Source organism: Adiantum capillus-veneris, chromosome 9 (genome assembly GCF_014529385.1).
Source record: "Adiantum capillus-veneris isolate H3 chromosome 9, ASM1452938v2, whole genome shotgun sequence".
NCBI lineage: Eukaryota > Viridiplantae > Streptophyta > Polypodiopsida > Polypodiales > Pteridaceae > Adiantum > Adiantum capillus-veneris.
Window position 1 is genome coordinate 127,110,193 of NC_140939.1, and position 17,386 is coordinate 127,127,578.

A 17,386-nucleotide genomic window follows, 5' to 3' on the forward strand; every position below is an offset into this window, starting at 1 on the left:
GTTTATTTTTCTACCTTCAATCAAGTACTCTCCCTATGTTCATTAAGAATTCTCTTAAGGAATTGCTGACTACTTGTCACTTTAATTCTACTACAATCAATGTTATTTATTAGCCATATTTCATTACGTGGGACTGATTTTTGATGTATAACCAAGAACTCATCAATATTCAGGGACTTCATTAACAAAATTGTTACCATATACGTGTGGTAGTGATGTGTGTGAACACACTTAGGACCGCTGGGGTATTTTTCCCTCACAAGGAGGTTTTTCCCCCCGTGCATTGTATATATGCCCATTACTCTAGGGCTTTCACGATGACCAAAAGTTAATGTGGTGTCTATAGCTACTCACAATGATCTATCTTCTATGATAGATGAGTATGCTACTGACCCTGACTATAGAGACATAATGTCAGCCCTTGCTTTGGGGAAGAAAGAGGAACCATTCACCTTGCAGGACGGTTATCTTCTCCTTGGAAATAGGCTATGTGTTACCCACTCCCTTCGTGAGAAAGTCATGTATGAATTCCATGCTCCTCCCTATGCGGGACATAAAGGCATTCAACCTACTCTTCAAGGAGTAGAAACGTACTTCTATTGGCCTACCATGAAAGTGGACATACAAGAATATGTTTCAAAATGTGTAGTATTCCAAAAGACCAAGTATGATAGAGGGAAGCAACCTGGATAACTCTAGCCATTGTCTATCCCAAATTCAGCATGGGAGAGTATATCCATGGATTTTATCTTTGGATTACCCAAGTCTATCCATGGGAATATGGGAATATGGATAATAGTCGACAGGTTTAGCAATCAAGTACACTTATTCCTGTCAAAAAGACTATTAAGTCACACCAAATGGAAACTCTCTTCATATCATAGATTTTCGAACATCATGGATTTCCAACATCCATCATGTCAGATAGAGATCCTAGAATGACCAGTAATTTTTGGAAAGGTCTCTTTGAAAATCTAGGGACAAGATTGAATTTCTCTTCGGCCTATCACCCACAAACGGATGGCCAAAGTGAGATAGCCAATCTTACGATACTCGATACAGTGTCACAAATCTATGCCTTCAAGCAAAAAGACATTGAAAAGGTGAACGAAGCATTGCTTCAATTCAAACAATACCTTGAGCGATGTCTTGTGAGAGAGCTACCACACGATGAGAGATTGTCAGTTCTCTTTGTAGAGGGCTTGAGGAATGAGACTCTCAAGAAGGACTTGCACTTAAAAGTATGCACAACCTTCAAGCAAGTCGTTAGAGAAGCTCTATATATCTAAGTGACAATTGTAAGGCTTACGGAGAGGTGAGGGATGATGCAAACAATGTGACTAGTATTGCCTCTTCAACGACGAGCAAATCCACAAAAATGTGGGATGTTCAAACTCCTACGGTGTTGAGCATTGATTTAGTGGTTGAGGAAGTGGTAAGGAGAATAAACGAAGGCTATAGACAGAACCTTAACGCATGACAACCACAATTGAGGACATGTGAGACTTGTGGAGCAAATCATATCCCCTTCCGTGGTGTAACACTCAACCGAGACTGCAATGTATGCCAGAGCAACAACCACCTCCTCTGAATGATAGTAGAGTGGTAGTCAAGTACACTCAACCATCGTATGTGCCACAACCCATGAGTAATAATTATTCCATGAATGAGAACACACTCTTTTTCATAGCCAATCAAGAGTATGGATCAAAGACCATTCTTACCAAGGAAGAACAATCATTGGCTACACCACCAGCTACACAACAAGTAGGACCATGCTACGAGTGTGGAGGCAACCATTGGCCAAGGAATTTTCCTTATCAGAAAAAGAACATAAAGTTTGGATATTGTCTAGAATGTGTTGTTACACACCTCATTCCTAATTTTCCAAAACACCCAAACAAGGGGAGAGCAACAATGAATGTTGGCGGAGTGGTACCTTCTTCAAGAGGATCTGAGGTAAACCTTCAAGGAACCCATATTTCCAAACAAAAATCGAAAGGATATTAGTGAGGACTGGAAGAAAATTGTGGAAAGCTAAACAAGAAAAAATGAAAGCAAAAGGTTGAAAGAGAAAACCGCTTAGAAATTGAGCTGCAACAAACCAAAGAGCAGTTGAACAAGAAAAGGAAAACAAGGAACAAATGGAGAAAAATCATCCAAAATTCCATCATGTGAAAAAAGTATTGGAGCCTTGGATGCTCAGTTTTGCAAGCCTACAAGGCAAGGCTAAAGAACAATCAAACAATGGCACATAGACGATTGACATATCCACATCCTGGATTTGAAACACGAAGGTTGGAAATGTGCAAACGGCTCATAGAGACTGCTCAACCTCTAATGGAGCCAAAGAAACAAAACATCCCTAAACAAGAAGTTTTGGTCCACAAAAGGGATGGGAAAATTGAGCACAACAGAGGCAAAATGAATGAACATAAGAGAAACCAAAGGCAAAATCAATACCTGTAAATGAGGTGGGAGATTACTATGAAGGAGAAGAAGGGAACGCCACCTTGTCACTGCTAGAATGTCAAGGAGTTAAAATGATTGCCATACTTGATAGTGGGGATGGAGTATCCATATCAACCAAAGAAAATTGGGAAAAATGGGGGAGATTAACTCTCTAGAAAACACGAATGAAAATGCAACTTAAAAATGGATTTGTGAGAGAGACCTATGGGTATACTAGAATAGATCATATTATCCTCATGCGGCATAGAGTATGAGCATACCTTTGCCATAGTGGATTTGGAAAGAGCAACAACTACTAAAGACTTATGTTATCGAAATGCTCACAATGAGAAAAGTACTTACCTCTTGTAAAGTATGCCTAAAATAATATTGTACATACTTCTACGGGAAAACCACCTTCTAAATCATTGAGGGAAGACCTAAAAGTCCTTTGCTACTCAAAGTACATGGGAAGATCTTCGTTCCCGATGAGTATAGACGTGAGCTACAAGAATATTTTCAAAACATTAAGGAGGCTATATCCATCTCTCAACAAAGGCAAAAAGTTGTTGCTGACAAGCACAGAAGGACCTTAACATTCAAAGAAAATGCCATTAGGTCTTACTTAAGTTTCCTCAGGCTCGATTGAGGCAAACGACGGGCAAAAATCCTACGGGCCATCAAAAGTATTATGGTCCTTTCCAAATCTTGAAGCCCATCAATGAGATGGCTTATCTACTCAAGTTGCCCAACCATTGGCTCATACACAATGCTTTTCATGTGAGCCTACTTAAGCCCTACAAAAGAGAGCCACCAAATGAACCAATTATTGAAGACCCTCCCGAAATTGAAGACCAAGAAGCGGTTCTACAACCTGAAGCTATCCTTCGGCATGAAGACAAGGTACTACAACATGGTAAGATTATCCGACGGTATCTTATTAAATTCAAAAATTATCCTTTTTAAGATGCTAGATGGATGCAAGGAATACAGCTTAAGGATAGTATGAACCTTGTCAATGCTTACAATGCTACATTAGAGTAAGAAAATGTACAATTTTCTTTTAAATGACCAATGCTTTTGTCGTATAAGACTAGTTCTCTTTCCGTTGTGCACAAATTTAAATAGTATGCATGCTTAGAATCATGTTTGTGATGACGTCTCCTCTCAAACTCCAAGTAGAATTTGTCACTCTACTTTGGGAGAATGAAATGGACTACGGAGTAGACATGCTTGCGGCAGCTATGTCTCCCAAACACAAAATGAATTATTCATCCATCTTGGAAAGATGTCGTAGGGTAAAAAGGGATCCTCTACCCTCTAAGCAAGATTGACTAATGACTAAGGCTTTATCTCTTCTACCTCATAGTCAAGGACAACTATGATTTCAAGAGAGAGGTAATGTCATAAAATCTAATATCTAACCAACCCAAATGCTTTTCTCATATTAAACTGATCATTTAATGTGGGAGAATAAACGAGAACAAGGGTTAGAATATAGACATGTGCTTTCAGGCTTGTCTCAACACGGGGCCAATGGTAAAGGGGTCCAGATGAGAGATGGTATGTCAAAGAGAAAGACTAGCTAATGGAGCTTAAAGACCTTAGGGTTAGCTTCATTAAAGACCTCCAAAGGTTAGTGTTAAAAAGTCCTTTGACCTTTGGTAAGCTAGGGCTGAGCTTGAGGTGGGAACCCAGCCCAAGCTTGAGGTGCTTGTCATGCTTGATGACTAAGGTGCTTGTCGTGCTTGATGACAAAGATGCTTGACGTGCTTGTCGTGCTTGCCGACTAGGGAGCCTAAGGTGCTTGTGGGAACACTACCCAGGCTTGAGGTGCTTTGTCATGCTTGCTGACTAAGGTGCTGGGGGTAAGGTGTACAAAAGTGAACAATTATCCCTACAAGGAGGGGGCGAGCCCTACAAGATGGGGGATGAGAGAGAACACACACACTCACACAAGGCAAGCTTAGTACAAAGAAATCAAAAGGGACACTTGTCAAGTTCCTCTTCATGTTGCCCTCATGGTGTGCCTAAAGCCTATTGGTTGGCCTACCAAGGGGTCCAATGATAAATTAGTTAGTTTAATTAATTGTTTTTGCATTTATCAAGTCCTCTCTCTCAAAGGGGAAAGGGGGACACTTGTCAAGTTCCTCTTCATGTTGCCCTCATGGTGTGCCTAAAGCCTATTGGTTGGCCTACCAAGGGGTCCAATGATAAATTAGTTAGTTTAATTAATTGTTTTGCATTTATCAAGTCCTCTCTCTCAAAGGGGAAAGGGGGACACTTGTCCCAAGACTAGCATGCTTGCTTGATATGCCTCTTGCTTGTGATTGGTTAGGCCTGGAGGGGTCCAATGAGCTTCAAGCATGAGCTACAAGGGGGGGTCGACCAAAGCATGCTAGGGGGTTGCTTGAGGGGTATACTCTCCCTCACACACTCACACACACCCTCATTGTGTATTGTGCAAAGTGCAAGATCTCTCTCTCCTTCTCCCAGCAAGTAGAGAGGTTGAGAGCCTACACCAACACTCTTGGCTATGGAATGCAAATCCAACCAAGAGCCATGCTTCAATGCTTAAGATTTCCATCTACTCCATCTTCATTACTATGCTATTATGTATGATAGCAAGAAGAGTGATGATAAGTGAGGAACTAGTTCTTTCTCCTATGAAATGTTTCGTCTTCTTGTTCTCTACCCTCATTCCCTGCTAGCTCTCTCCACCTTCAAAGGTGTTTGAGATCTTGGGATTGAGGCTTGGGATAGTTAATGCTTTCCAAAAAATGTATGTTATGCTCGTGATGCGTGAAGCTTTCCATATTCATTGTATTACCTAGATCACAAGGAACACAAAGATTGTATTGTAACAAGTCTCTCTTGACTGAAGAGACTATAATACAAATGTCTATTGGAGGGGGGACCGGCTCCACATAAATCCGGTCCTCAATTGTTGTCATGCTCTCTAAACTCTCTCTCTTGCAAAAGTATTGCTCATGCCAAGTTAACTAAATGCTATGTTTATGTTGCTACCATCAATTAAGTCACCCGCTATGCTCTCAAAGTAATTTCCCAAAAGTACTTTCTCTAATTTCTGCTACTCTCAAAGTTAATAGGCCATTTTCATTACACCATCTCACTATCCAACCACTGTTTCATGGCTTGTTGACCAAATTAACAATGCTTGATGATCCACAAAGAAAATGAATTGGTTGGCTAAGAGATAATACCAAAATTTCTTCACAGGTTAAACCATGCCCAATCCTTCCCTTTTCATAGTTGTGTAGTTTTGTTCAGTGTTGTTAAGTTGATGGGGCTGGCATAGCAGATCAAAAAATCCATGGTTCCCTCACCAGGTTGTGCGAGAACACATCCAATGGCAAAAGCGAAGGCATCTACATGAACATAAAATATTTTACTCCAATTTGGTGCCTTGAGGATTGATGATGAGACTTAATCCTGCTTCAACTTCTGAAATGATTTCTCATAGTCTTATGTCCAGTTGAAGGTTACAATCAAACCATAGAGAGGTTTACCAATGATTGCATACATGTAGATAAACTTTTGATAGTATCCACAATGTCCCATGAATGATTGGACCTCTCTTACTATTGTCGGGCGTGGCATATCGACAATCACTTTGATCTTGTCCATATCAGTGGATATTTTGTTTGATGACACTATATGTCCCAGGTTCTTTCCATGTCTAACCATGAAAACACATTTTTTTGGATTCGGGCATATCCGATAGGTGCGACATTTCCCAAACACTTTTTTAAGGTGGTCTATATGGTCTTCACGTAACATTGAGTACACACATAAGTCATCCGTATAGATTTCTAAAAAGATACGCAAGTATTCTTTGAATTTATGAGCCATAAGTCTTTGGAAGGTGACTGGTGCATTTGTCAACCCGAAAGGCATTACTCGGTAAGCAAAAATGCCCCACTCGATTGCAAAAGCTATTTTGTGCTTATTTTTTGGTTTAATTGGCAATTGATTATAACCCGAAAATCCATCCAAAAAACTATATGCTTATTTCCTTGCTACCCTTTCCAAGACATGATCAGTGATGGAAAGAGGATAATTGTTGCAAATAGTAGTTGCGTTCACTTTTTTTTGAAGTCAACGCACACTCTTAACTTCTTAGGCACCACCACAATTAAGGATACCCAATCTGTGTGCTCAATTTCATATATGAATTCAGCTTCCTTTAGTTTGTAAATTTCCTCTTTAATTGTGTTGGCAAATGTTTTGTTGTAAGGGTAAGGGTGTTGCTTGCTTGGCTTAGCATCAAGCTTTAGAGGAATTGTATGCTAACAGATGGTAGGATCAATCCCTCAAGTCCTTATAAGACCAGGCAAACACATCCTATACTCTTTGAGCATTTCATCAAAAAATCTTCCTCGTCTGGTGATAGATCCGTAGTAATGTAGGCAAGTTTAGGTTCTTCTCCTGGTTCTGCTAGATCTATTCTTTTAGCATTTCAAGTCCATCATAAGACTTTCCTTGTTCAGCCTTTTCTCTCATTGGCTATTCAACAATGATTTTGTGGTCTTGAATAGTGTACTTCTTGTAATGTGAGGGTACACTTATTTGGTCTTTCCTTGTTTCTTCCCCATTTTCGTTATCGCTTTCCACCTTTGTTGTCCAAACCTCTTCAATGTTCATTTTAGCTCATTGTATTTCTTCTTCTGCTCTATCTTGATCCATTCAAGTTCATTAATAGCATCTCCAGTAGTTGAGGCATCTTTAGGAGGTTCATTGATGATTTTTGTTTGGTTTTAGTTTATTTGACTAAGAAGGTGTTGTCATCTTTCCGGTTACCTTGTCTCTTATGCAATCATGAGCTCCCACTAGTCTCAAGTAAGACTTCTTTCCCTCAAAATGTGGCATTGGATTGTTTCTCATCCATCTAGTGGCTCGTTTCTCCTGTAACGTTGTTGTCTTCTGGGTTTTTGATTTGGAAAATCAAAGAATTTTTCAAGTTTTGTTTCAAGCTCACTTTCATGATCCTTTGATTTCTCATCGTCTGCACTAAGCTTCTCGTATTTCTAAGCATCGAGGGTGTCAAAGTAACATTCGTCAGCTGATTCCCTGTTTTGCTTCAAGGTGCGGCCTAAGTCACTTTCCATGGTAAGATATCTAATATAAATATCATCCTGGATATGCAAACACTACGGTTTGGTGTCAACTCCTTGTACTTCACCTTGTTTCTTGATTACTTGCGCTTGGATTTACTCTAATCATGCATATGGGAACTAAGTCTAAGCCATTCTTATCGCAAAACTTGGTGGGTGTGATTTCATTGACACACACATCTAAGGTGACCAATATTTGAATCCACTCTAAGGGCTCCATTCTCTTTCACGAAATGGCTCTAGTACATAGTCCGGATCTTCAAATGGTCTCGCTATTCTGCGCTCTTATTTGACAAAATTGTCGTTGAGTGCCGTATATTGTTGTCAGTGCTGAGTGTGAATTGCAACAAACATGGAAAGGACTTGGGCACATGGCAGTCTGAACTCACCCTAAATAAAATTGGCTCGAAAGAGTGAACGAGCTATGGCCAGTATGTGAAATTGTAATTTGGGAATTACAAAGAAAAGGCTATTTTTTTTCAAAACTAACAATTTGCGAGTAGATTATACAAAAGCAGAGTGATGATATATTCGCTTGCAAGCAAGCAAGGTTTGAGAGACTGGTCTAGGGCTACCCATGCCATGTTGTCACCCTACGAGAAGTATTAGCCTACATGATAGGCGGTAGACATCCATTTTGTAATCTCCAGCACCTCAAGGCTCGGCCTGAGCTTGAGGATGTTTTGTAAATTCTATGTTGTGCTTGATCTATATTATTATAAAAGGGGGAGGGATTCCCCCCCCCCCCCCCGACAAGTGTCGCGAGCACCTATATCTGACCTGTGTGCCCTACAGCTTTGGCAAAAACATGGGACAACGCTCACATAGCTAAGAGGGGAGAGAGAGAGAGAGAGAGAGAGAGAGAGAGAGAGAGAGAGAGGAGAGCGAGAGAGAGAAAGAGAGAGAGAGAGAGAGAGACAGAGGCTACGCACATGCACGATTGGGAGTGAGAGTCCGATAAAGAGTGGCCATGCTCAACCCATCGGCAGCTTACGCAAATGCAAACCCGTCGGAGCGGTGATTCTTCTTGTAGCAGCAGTGTCCACACCTTTTCGCACGTTGCAGGCTACACAGATCAGTCAAACCTCTTCCCACCATGCGAACGGTTATCCCTTGTCGTGAACGATAAGGTTTTGTGCGGGTCTAACTGAAGATATGGCGAAGTATATCAACTCCCAAAGGCCACGTACCATATCTGCGGCTTCACGAATCAATTTCCAACAAGGGGCTAACAGGAATCTTAAGCCCACGGAGAACAAGGACCGTAATAATGAGCCTAAGGGGAAGGACACAGTCCAAAAGTCTCCTAAAGGCAACGCCCACACCAACAAAGCTAAGCAGAAGGGAGTTTATAAAGGCAAAAGTAAACTCTCTCCTGAAGAGCTTGAGCGTTATCGTAAAGATAACCGTTGTTTCAAGTGCGGGGAGCAAGGGCATGCCTATCGTGCTTGTCCCCATAGAATACATGAAATGAGCCTCCTAGACCTACCTTGGTCAAAATCCAAGAAGAGGATGCTCACCACAAAGGATCTCCTCTATGCCATGCTTGGGGAAAGGTAATAGAACATGATGCTTTTATTCTCTTTGACCCTGGTTCTACTCACAATTTCATATCCATAGAGTTGGCCACCAAGCTAGGCATCCAAGCCTACAAGATGGGAGATGTCCTACCCGTCGATGATGGTGCTTTCAAGGGGAAAGAAGCTTCAGTCACCCTTAATTCGGAAATTGAGGCTCCATGTCCAAAGCTATGTGGACAAGGAGGACTTCTTTATCTCTCCTCTCAAGCACGAGGATGTAATCCTAGGGGCACCATCGTTTGATCGCATGGCTGCAAATGTTAAATTCCCTAAAAGGAAAATCTACTTTAGGTTCAGGGAAAAAGATATGTACATAGATGCCAAAGAGTTGGGTAACACCATACCCATTGTACATACACAAGCTTTCAATAAGTCAATAAAGAGCTCTATTTCCGTGTACATGAATTTTGTTAAAGATTCTCAAAATGAACCTAATGCTTTAGCAAAAGAAAATATAAACAATGACAAGGAATTAGAGTTATCCAATTTTCTCAAGGGATTTCAAGATGTTTTTATTGAAGACATCCCTTGTGAACTACCTCCTAAACGAGGCAATGATGACCATGCAATTGAACTTCTTCCAGGAAGTTCATCACCTAATAAACCTCCTTATAGAGTTTCTCCATCTCAACAAGAGGAGATATGCGGCAAGTGCATGTGTTAGCTGAGAAAGGCATGGTTAGGCCTAGCTTACCTCCATTTTGCTCACTCATGTTATTAGTGCAAAAGAATGACGGCACATATCATTGTGTGTCGACTATAAAGCACTAAATAGGATCACATATCATTGTGTGTTGACCATAAATCACTAAATAGGATCACTATCAAGAATAGGTTTCCCGTTCCACAGGTAGAAGACCTATTTGATAAGCTACAAGGGTCGACCTACTTTAGTAGGATTGACCTAAAAAGTGGCTACCATCAAATAAAGATAGTTGATCAAGACATTGTAAAGAGCGCATTTCGCACGATGTCTGGTCTTTATGAATACATTGTCATGCCTTTTGGCTTGACCAATGCACCAGTCACATTTAATCGCTTGATGGAGAAGCTATTTAGGCCTCATCGAACCTTTACTGGAGTGTTCTTTGATGATTTAATCATCTACTCTAATTCACGAGACGAACACAAGCAACACCTCTAGGCAATATTTAAAGTTTTACGAGAGAATAAACTCTATATTAATCGAAAGAAAAGTGAGTTTTTCTTACAAGAGATTCAGTATTTAGGTCACATTATCTCTCAATATGGCATCCAAATGGATCCATCAAAGCTAGAGGTAATAAAAGGATGGCCTAATCCAAAGAATCTACATGAACTAAGAAGCTTTATAGGTATGTGTGCATACTATAGACGCTTCATAGAAAATTTCTCACAAATCACAGGACCATTACATGCCCTAACAAAGAAAAACTTTAGGTATACATGGTCTGCCAAGGAGAACAATGCTTTCACAAATCTTATCTCTCAACGTGTGCTTACAATGCCGGATCTCTCAAAGCCATTTGAGGTCCAATGCGATGCTTGTGGTGATTGACTTGGAACTGTTTTGCTCCAAGAAGGGCATGCCATAGCCTACGAAAGTTGAAGGCTCAACCTTGTTGAGCAAGTTCTAGGCATTTATGAAAAGGAACTACTCGCAATTCTACATGCCTTAGACTCGTGGAAGCACTATTTATCGTGGACTCCTTTCATTCTACGGACAGATCACCAAAGCCTTTACTTCCTGACATAGACCAAGCTCTCCGACAAACAAATGAGGTGGGAAAATTTCCTTTTGCAATTTCATTTTCATATTGCTCACATTGTTGGCAAGCATAATCAAGTAGCTAATGCACTCTCAAGACGACCGAGAGTGACTGCGGTTTCCATAGCAACTCACAATGATCTATCTTCTATGACAGATGAGTACGCCATTGATCCGATTTTAGAGATGTGATTTCAGCCCTTGCAAGCACTAGGGAAGAAAGGGCAACCATTTACTCTACAAGATGGTTATCTTCTCTATGGCAATAGACTATGCGTTACTAACTCACTACGTGAGAAAGTAATGTATGAATCTCATGCTCCTCCTTATGCGGGGCATAGAGGGATTCAGTCTACTCTAAAAGGGATAGAAACATATTTCTATTGGCCTGCCATGAAAGCAAACATACAAGAGTATGTTTCTAAATGTGTGGTATGCCAAAAGACGAAGTTTGATAGAGGGAAGAAACCTGGATTGCTTCAACCTTTGCCAATCCCTAATTCACCATGGGAGAGCATATCCATGGATTTTATCTTTGGATTGCCTAAGGCTATCCATGGGAATACGGGAATATGGATGATAATAGACAGGTTAACGAACAAGCTCATTTTATACCTGTCAAAAAAACTATCAAAGCCATCAAATGGCAACCCTCTTCATATCACAAATCTTCAAGTACCATGGCTTGCCAATGTCCATAGTGTCGGATAGAGATCCTTGAATGACCAGTAATTTCTAGAAGGGTCTCTTTGAGAATTTAGGGATTTTATCTTTGGATGGCCAAAGTGAAATAGCTAACCTAATGATTCTTGATCTACTAAAAGCCTACGTAACGGAAGTAGATCAAAGGTCCCAATGGGAGAAGTACTTACCCTTAGTGGAGTATGCCTACAATAATATTGTACATACCTCCACCGGAAAGCGCCTTTCGAGGTGATTGAGGAAAGATCCAAAAGTCCCCTGCTACTTAAGGTACATGGGAAGATCTTCGCTATAGATGAGTATAGCCGAGACCTACAAGAATCTTTCCAAAAGATTAAGGATGCTATCTCTATCTCACAGCAAAGGTAAAAGGTTGATGCTGATAAGCACAGAAGAGCCAAGCCTTTAAAAAAAATGTGGGTCTTGCCAAGGCTCAATTAAGGCACACAACGGGCAAGAATCCTACAGGACACCAAAAGTACTATGCTAAGTTAGCTAAAAGGTACTATGGTCTCTTCCAGATTCTTAGACCAATCAATGAGATGGCCTATCAACTCAAGTTACCCAGTCATTGGCTCATACACAATGCTTTCCATGTGAGCCTACTAAAGCCTTACAAATGAGAGCCACCTCAAGAACCAACTATTGAAGACCCACCGGAGATCGAGGATCAAGAAGAGGTGTTGCAGCCTGAGTACATTCTCTGACATGAAGACAAGGTATTGAGAGGCGGTAAGCTTATCCGATGGTATCTTATTAAGTTTAAGAACTATCCTTTTGAAGATGCTAGATGGATGCAAGGCATACAATTAAAGGATAACCTAAACCTTGTCAATGCTTACAATGCTTCCCCTAGAGTAAGCAAATGTAAAAATGTTTAAAATGAACAAAGTTTTTGTCTTATAAGACTCTCTTTTTCTATATTGTGCACAAATGTTAAGAAGTATGCATGCTTACGATCAAGTTTGCAGAGATGACGTCTTCCAAACACCAAGTAGAGCTTGTCACTCTACTGTGGAAGATTGATAGGACTAATGCGCAGACATGCTTGCGGAAGCTTAGGCTCTCAAGCGCCAAATGGATTAGTCATCCATTCTAGAACGATGTCGTAGGGTAAAATAGGGATCCTCTACCCGCCAGGAAAAGGACTAGTGACTAGGCTTTATCTTCTCTACCCATAGTCGAGGACGACTATGATTTCAAGAGAGAGGTAATGTCATAATAACTAATATCTAATCCTCCAAAATGATTTTCTCATGTTAAATTGATCATTTAATATGGGGAAGTACCAGGGGAGAAAGAGCTAGAATATTGGTTAAGCTGGCAGATCGGTCACAGTAGGGATCCAAAGGAGGGAAAATAGGGATCCAAAGGGGGGTCCATCTGCAAAAGAGCAATGTGCAACAATGGGCTTCAAAGACGCTAAGGTCCAGCCCATTAAGACTTCCAAAATGCTAAGATTCCAAAATTCAAAGGTTATGTTCGATGGTCAAACTCTAGGTAAATTGGATGCTTGTGGGAAGACTCAAAAGTCTTCCCACATCCCTATCCTTGAGGGGGCGAGCCCGTTTAGGAGGGGATGAGAGAGAAAAACACACACTCTCTTACAAGCTCCCTTTACACAAAGGGCATAGTGGACACATGTCAGCTCCCTAGGCCAAGATCTAATGCATGCTCATCTCCTCTACCATGCTAATTACTAAGCTATGCTAAGCTATTATGAGTGATTATGTGAGGAGACATACTTCTTTCTCGTAAGAATAATCCTTCTTCCTCTCGATCTACTCTTATACCCCGCTAGCTCTCACCATCTTCGAAGGTGTGTGAGATCTTGGGTCTAAGACCGTGAGGGAATTGATGTTGTGCTTTATAAGTGTGAGTTTTGTGCTTGAAGCTTCCATCTTCATTGCACCAGCAAGTTATTGAAGGAACACAAAGAATTGTATTGTAAAATGTCTCCCTTGATGGGAGAAACCTATAATACAAAGCCTTTTGGAGGGGGGACCGGCTCCACGTAAATCCGGTCCTCAACTGTTGTCAATAGCTTAATTTCTCTCTCTTTTTGAAGTATTGTTCATGCCTATCTAACTAGGTGTTATGCTTTTTTTGCTCTCTCCATCCAAGCACTCTTGCTAATCTATTCTAATGAAATGCTCACTATGTCTATGTTATTTTCCGCTACACACAAGTTTCTAGACCATTAAAAAGTTACAGACCCGTTCGTTGGCAGCTTGAACGTAGCTCACTGAACAGTTTGTTTGCGCACATGTGCTGGGAAACATTGCGATCGTTGCTGCTACTACTGCTTTGCTGACATAGTGCATGCAGGCTAAAAGTTGATGCAGTGAACAACATGCAGCTTTGCAAACACTGTGCGTTGTGCATAATTCTTCCCGCCACTCGAACATCTCAATGTTTAGGTGAACGAGGTGAAAGGGGGAAGAAGGGGGGGGGGGGGGGGGGGGGGGGGGGGGTTCATTGCGGTGAGGCAGGTGAAGGAACCGTTTGTTTGCTACAGGGGCGTGGCGGGCTTGGCTGATGTGGCAGCCCCTTTTTGACTGAACGTCCAGCTGAACGTCTCCGTGTGTGCAACACAAGAGATAGACTGCGCACATGCCATGTGCCGACCGGTCAAAATAGCCAGGAATCTCCACCGGCAGTATTGGCACACTAGTACAAAGAAAGGGAGGAGGTCCGAGGACAGGCGTATCAAAAGCTTGAGTTTGGGGAAGTGGGGCGTATCAGCCACAACTTTAAGCTTGTGGAGGAGCGACATTAAGGCACGTGAAGGGGTGGGGTCTTTCTTTATGGGCGCAAAAAAGAACAGCCTTATCCACTATTGCCCTCATAGCATTTTGCCTTTTTCGACCTTTGGATCCACTAAACAAAGTCGTTCTTCTTCGACCTTTCTCCTTCCTGCGCAAGAAATGCCCCCCCCCCCGGTCGCCGTCTTCTCTGCTGCAACTTGCAAACCCTAATCCTGTGTATGAAAGACGCACTGTATGGCAGCTCCTGCCTCAGCTATTTACCTGCATTTCTTGTCATCCATAGCTAGATTGCCTCATCTTTTGGTATGCACACCTCTGGCGTGTGCATCTATTCCCAGCAGCTCCGAATGATTTTCTTTCAAGAAGCATCGAATGAATGGGCTTCCTCTGCTTGAGTTTTGGCTATGGAGAGGTGGTTGAGTGCATGCAGGAGTTGTGAAGGCCTCGAAGTTATTGAAATTCTGCAGAACTACTGCTACTCAAGACCATACATCATAATCATCGGAAGAAAGCTGACTTCTGGTTAGATCTGTCTCGTGTTGTGCTCATTTATTACGTTGCTGCGCTGGTATGTCAGTTGTTGTGGTCGGCGATGGAGTTGCGAGGTTCTGCTCCTACGCAGACCCGGGCATCAAGCTATTTGGAAGAGATATTCCCTTGACACAAGAAGCATCAGAGGATCCCTCAATTGTATCAGCAGAGCAGCTTTCCTTCAAACAGGTGCGACGATTGACTTTGGTTTTTTGCAAGTGAAATGACACTTCTTGTTCTCTTTCTGTATTAGCTTGCAATGGATGTGCGAGAGAGAGAGAGAGAGAGAGAGAGAGAGAGAGAGAGAGAGAGACCGGTCATAATGGTTTGATTGGCTTCATGTTCGTTTCGTTCTAGCAGGATTACCAGTCGGATTTGCTACCGCACGATCAAGAGTGTAAGGAGCCTATGGATGTTGTCTCCTGTAAATCAGAGAGCTCAGCATGCATTGAGGTTGGAAACACAGCAATGGGCTCTTGTTCTCTCAAGATAGGTGAAACCCTTGGGGCTCCTGTGCATGACACCTTGCCAAAGGTGGAAGAGGCTCCAGGGCCCATAGCCCTTGAGAAGGCACCGAAGAAGCCAGATAAGGTGCTTCCATGTCCTCGGTGTCACAGCCTTGATACAAAGTTTTGTTATTTCAACAACTACAATGTAAATCAGCCTCGCCACTTCTGCAGGAAATGCCAGCGGTACTGGACTGCTGGTGGCACTTTACGGAATGTACCAGTGGGTGCAGGACGTAGGAAAAACAAGCATTCTGCTTCACATCAAAAACATGGTATTGTTTCTGATGCTTTACAAGTACGTACTAGTGCGCCTGATGTGGCACGCAACAGGTTCTGCGGTGCTAGCATTTCCCCGGGCACAATCCTCAGTTCAAAGCCAAGGCTGCACGTTCTACCTTTAGATACACAATCTATACCTACCTCGGATAGCCCTTTAGCTAATAGTAGAATGCTTAGTTTTGGTCAAGAGAGCCCTCTTTGCAAAAGTATGGCTGCAACTACGCTAGGATTACAGGAGAATGCAACCTTGCAGAATCGTGGAGGCATCCATGTTGATGGTGCCATGGGAGCTGATGTCACATTTGCACTTGGTGGCAAAGACACGTCAGAGCTTGAAGATTGCACAATATCAGGAAAAATTTCACCTCCAAGCTGCCAAACAGGTATGAACAATGCCACGATTGCAGCTGGAGGCCAACCCCAAGAAGATGAGCCTACTCTAACTGCAGGTGGTGGGAATGACCAAATTCATGTAGGAGAACGTTCCTCTCCAAGTATCCATGACACAATCTGGCAGCCGGGCAGTAATATGGTCTCGAGCTCCTTTAACCCCACATCAGTGACACTACCTGACAGTGAAACGAGCACGACTAGTAGCTTCTCTCTTCCCCCACCAAATGTACTGGCATTTCATGGAGCTCCTGGAAGCTTTTGGCCAGGGTTTACATGGCCATTCATGAACCCTGCAATGTGGGGAGCTCCGCCCTTAGAGTGGGCTGGTCCTTGGACCATGCCAGTATACCCACCAGCAGCGGCGGCAGCTACTTTGTTACCACTTCCTAATGTAGGATGTGCACCTCAGAAGCATCAGCCTTTAGAGCGTTCACAGCCAGAAAAATGCTTGTGGGTTCCGAAGACACTCAGAATCGATGATCCATTGGATGCAGCTCGCAGTTCCATTTGGACTACTTTGGGTTTGGGAGATGGGCCTCTGTCATCTCCTGCACGATGCTCCACAAATGCCTTCCAAGGAAAGTTGGAGTTGAAGGAGGAGAATGAGGCAGTTAGCTCAAATCGACTCTCTAATCCGGCTGCGCTTTCAAGGTCTGCAGCATTTCAGGAAAACAGCTAGCTTTACCAAGACTAGAAGTGTAGAGCAGGCCTGTGGTGTTTCATGAGAACAGTACCTAGCCCCATGGAGCTGAAGCCCTAGAAAGCTTGTAGAGGTTTTTGGTATTGTGGTAAGTAGTTTTTGATTGATCCTGTACATAACTGCTATATAAATGCTGTTCTCCAAGCTTGTGTATTATATTGGAACTTGACATTTATGTATATCAAGTTTCTGAAGAGTTGTAAACCCTCAGCATTTTTGAAATGATGATCTTTTAGGTAGAAGAAGTATGTCCAATGCAGGCGTATATACAAGTTAGCTTCTTGTTTTTTTGATTTCGTCAAGATGTGAGTTTTCTGTATGGAAAGCCATTTGTAGTTTGCACAAGTTGGGACTCCAACTAGTGTTGTGCAGCAGCTTAGAGATTTTTTACATTGTTACACATGTAAAGCGACAGGATCACACACTCAGATTCATTATCATCCTTTTTTTCGAAACAAACACGTGAGGCTTGGTGTCTCCGTTTCCTGCAAAGCTGATTGAATGTTGTTGTCAACTTCAAGAGTTTTGAGATTGTTTATCTGTCTCTTAAGGCTCATAAGTTCCTTCTGTTTTTCCCTATTGGGTGATAGA

At 42.1% G+C, this 17,386-nt stretch overlaps 1 protein-coding gene across 1 annotated transcript; it reads left to right on the plus strand.

Moving 5' to 3' along the window:
- The first annotated feature begins 14,562 nt into the window (after positions 1–14,562).
- LOC147451155 (cyclic dof factor 3-like) lies at positions 14,563–16,989 on the plus strand. Its single transcript, XM_086520123.1, has 2 exons — positions 14,563–15,103; positions 15,275–16,989. Exons 1-2 carry the CDS (start codon positions 14,954–14,956, stop codon positions 16,772–16,774), a joined length of 1,650 nt encoding a protein of 549 aa, XP_086376249.1. The 5' UTR covers positions 14,563–14,953; the 3' UTR covers positions 16,775–16,989.
- The last annotated feature ends 397 nt before the right edge of the window (positions 16,990–17,386 follow it).